This window comes from Babylonia areolata, chromosome 18 (genome assembly GCF_041734735.1).
Source record: "Babylonia areolata isolate BAREFJ2019XMU chromosome 18, ASM4173473v1, whole genome shotgun sequence".
NCBI lineage: Eukaryota > Metazoa > Mollusca > Gastropoda > Neogastropoda > Buccinidae > Babylonia > Babylonia areolata.
The window spans coordinates 6820717-6823216 of record NC_134893.1 but is presented as its reverse complement, the minus strand read 5'-3'; the positions used below and the strand labels follow the sequence as shown (position 1 = coordinate 6823216).

The 2500-nt window shown below is 42.5% G+C and overlaps 1 protein-coding gene across 1 annotated transcript in view; it reads right to left on the bottom strand.

Moving 5' to 3' along the window:
* The window catches only part of LOC143291868 (uncharacterized), a 43152-nt gene that overhangs the window by 24573 nt on the left and 16079 nt on the right, over positions 1–2500 (bottom strand). The window contains exon 5 of the mRNA XM_076601993.1: positions 877–999. Within this exon, the coding sequence (XP_076458108.1) occupies positions 877–999 (123 nt within the window). The remainder of the gene's footprint in view (positions 1–876; positions 1000–2500) is intronic.

Below are 2500 nucleotides of genomic sequence, written 5' to 3'. Positions count from 1 at the left end.
CGCGCCCATACTCATATATATATATATATATATATATATATATATATATATATATATATATATATATATATATATATACATACATACATACATAATGAAATGCAAGGAATTGACTTTTTTCCAACTTCATTTATAATGTGACGACGTCAGAAAATAAGGAAAACCACTCACACACAGAGACACACAGACACACAGACACAGACACACACACACAGACACACACACACACACACACACACACACACACATCACATATAACCCACATTCCAAGCACACACGCGTCCACCCCCTCTCTCAGCGTCCGAAAGGGAGAGAAGAGGCTGACAAAGACAGAGAGAGAGAGACAGAGACAGAGAAGTCAGGGACAGACAGACCGAGACAGAGAGAGATAAAGACAAGTCAGGGTTGACAGACAGAGACAGACAGAGAGAAAGAGAGGTCAGGACAGGCAGACAGAGAGATAAAGATGTCAGGGACAGACAGAGAGAAAGAAAAATCAGGGACAGACAGACAGAGATAAAGATAAGTCAGAGAGAGACAGAGAGAGATAAAGATAAGTCAGGGACAGACAGACAGAGAGAAAGAGAAGTCAGGACAGACAGACAGAGAGATAAAGATAAGTCAGGGACAGACAGAGAGAAGGAGAAGTCAGGGACAGACAGACAGAGAGAAAGAGAAGTCAGGGACAGACAGAGAGAAGGAGAAGTCAGGGACAGACAGACAGAGATAAAGAGAAGTCAGGGACAGACAGAGACAGACAGAGAGAAAGAGAAGTCAGGGACAGACAGAGACAGACAGAGGTAAAGATAAGTCAGGGACAGACAGACCAAAGGCAGAGAGGCAGAGAAAGACACCAGGGACAGAGATGCTCCTCACGGTCATTGTCGGTCAGGGAGTGGTGGTGATAGTGGAGGGGTGGCAGCTCAGCCAGGGTGGAGTGCTGGGGGGTGGCGGGCATCACGTGCACACTGGGTGCCCTGCCCTCCTCTCCTCCACCCTCTGAAAACACCACACCATTTTTTGTTTTTTTTTTGTATTTCTTTTTATCACAACAGATTTATCTGTGTGAAATTCGGGCTGCTCTCCCCAGGGAGAGCGCGTCGCTATACTACAGCGCCACCCCCCCCCCCCCCTTTTTTTTCTTTCTTTTTTTTCTGCGTGCAGTTTTATTTGTTTTTCCTATTGACGTGGATTTTTCTACAGAATTTTGCCAGGAACAACCGTTTTGTTGCCGTGGGTTCTTTTACGTGCACTACGTGCGTGCTGCACACGGGACCTCGGTTTATCGTCTCATCCGAATGACTAGCGTCCAGACCACCACTCACGGTCTAGTGGAGGGGGAGAAAATATCGGCGGCTGAGCCGTGATTCGAACCAGCGCGTTTAGATTCTCTCGCTTCCTAGGCGGACGCGTTACCTCTAGGCCATCACTCCACTGACGTCCATCCCGACCATAATCGATGGGCCACAATGATCATGCTGTGCTGATGATGATAACGATGTGTAAATGGTGTGAATGATCACGTCCTTCCAAAAAAAACAAACCTGCTTCATTATTATTAGGTCTAATCATTTATCAATCAACTGCAGAAAATGGGTTATATTAAACAGGATTTGTCTTTTACATCCCACAAAATAAAAGCAGACAAATAAGAGCTCAATGCGTACAATGTTTTCAGATTACGCATTCAGCGATTTAAAACCACTCTATGTAAAGAATGTTTGTGTGTCGGGATGCGCGAAGAGAGTGTAAGTTAATTGAAAAAAAAAAAACTCGCAAGAATATGATTCTATAAGAAAGTATAACAAATCTGTATTGTTGTCGTTATAATCATCATCATCAACATCATCATCATTATCATCATCTAACAATCATCTGCTTCATCATAGTTGTGACAGTTGCAATCACTATCATCATGTTTAAAGGGAGTAAGATGGCGGAATGGCCGAGACGCTTATCTGCCAATAGAGTGCGCTGTGAGGATCTGGGCTGAATTCCCGATCTCTCCCTTCCTCTCCACATTGACAGTTTTGACAAGGTTTAGATACGGCATTTCAGAAATTAATAATAATTCTTATCGCTATAGATTAAAAAAAAAAAAAAAAAAAAAAAAAAAAATTCTGATCTGCTGTGTCCAATGTGTAAAGGTTCAACTGAAGATGAAGTCTACTTTGTTTTGGTGTGCCCTGTGCTAAATGATTTTCGTGTGAAGTTCATACCAAAGAAATATCATGTGCAGCCATGCTTGTTCCGTCTGGGTCTACTGATGGCATCTAATAATGGAAGCATTATTCGAAATTTAGCATTGTATCTTCGTAAAGCATTTCAGTTAAGAGAGACAATTGTGTCTTAATGTGTGTGTGTGTGTGTGTGTGTGTGTGTGTGTGTGTGTGTGTGTGTGTGTGTGTGTGTGTGTGTGTGTTGCGTTTATTTTCGAAGGACCTGTGGTGCTTGTTTAATTCTTGGTTTGATTATACAATTATGTTTTTGCTTCTCTTCA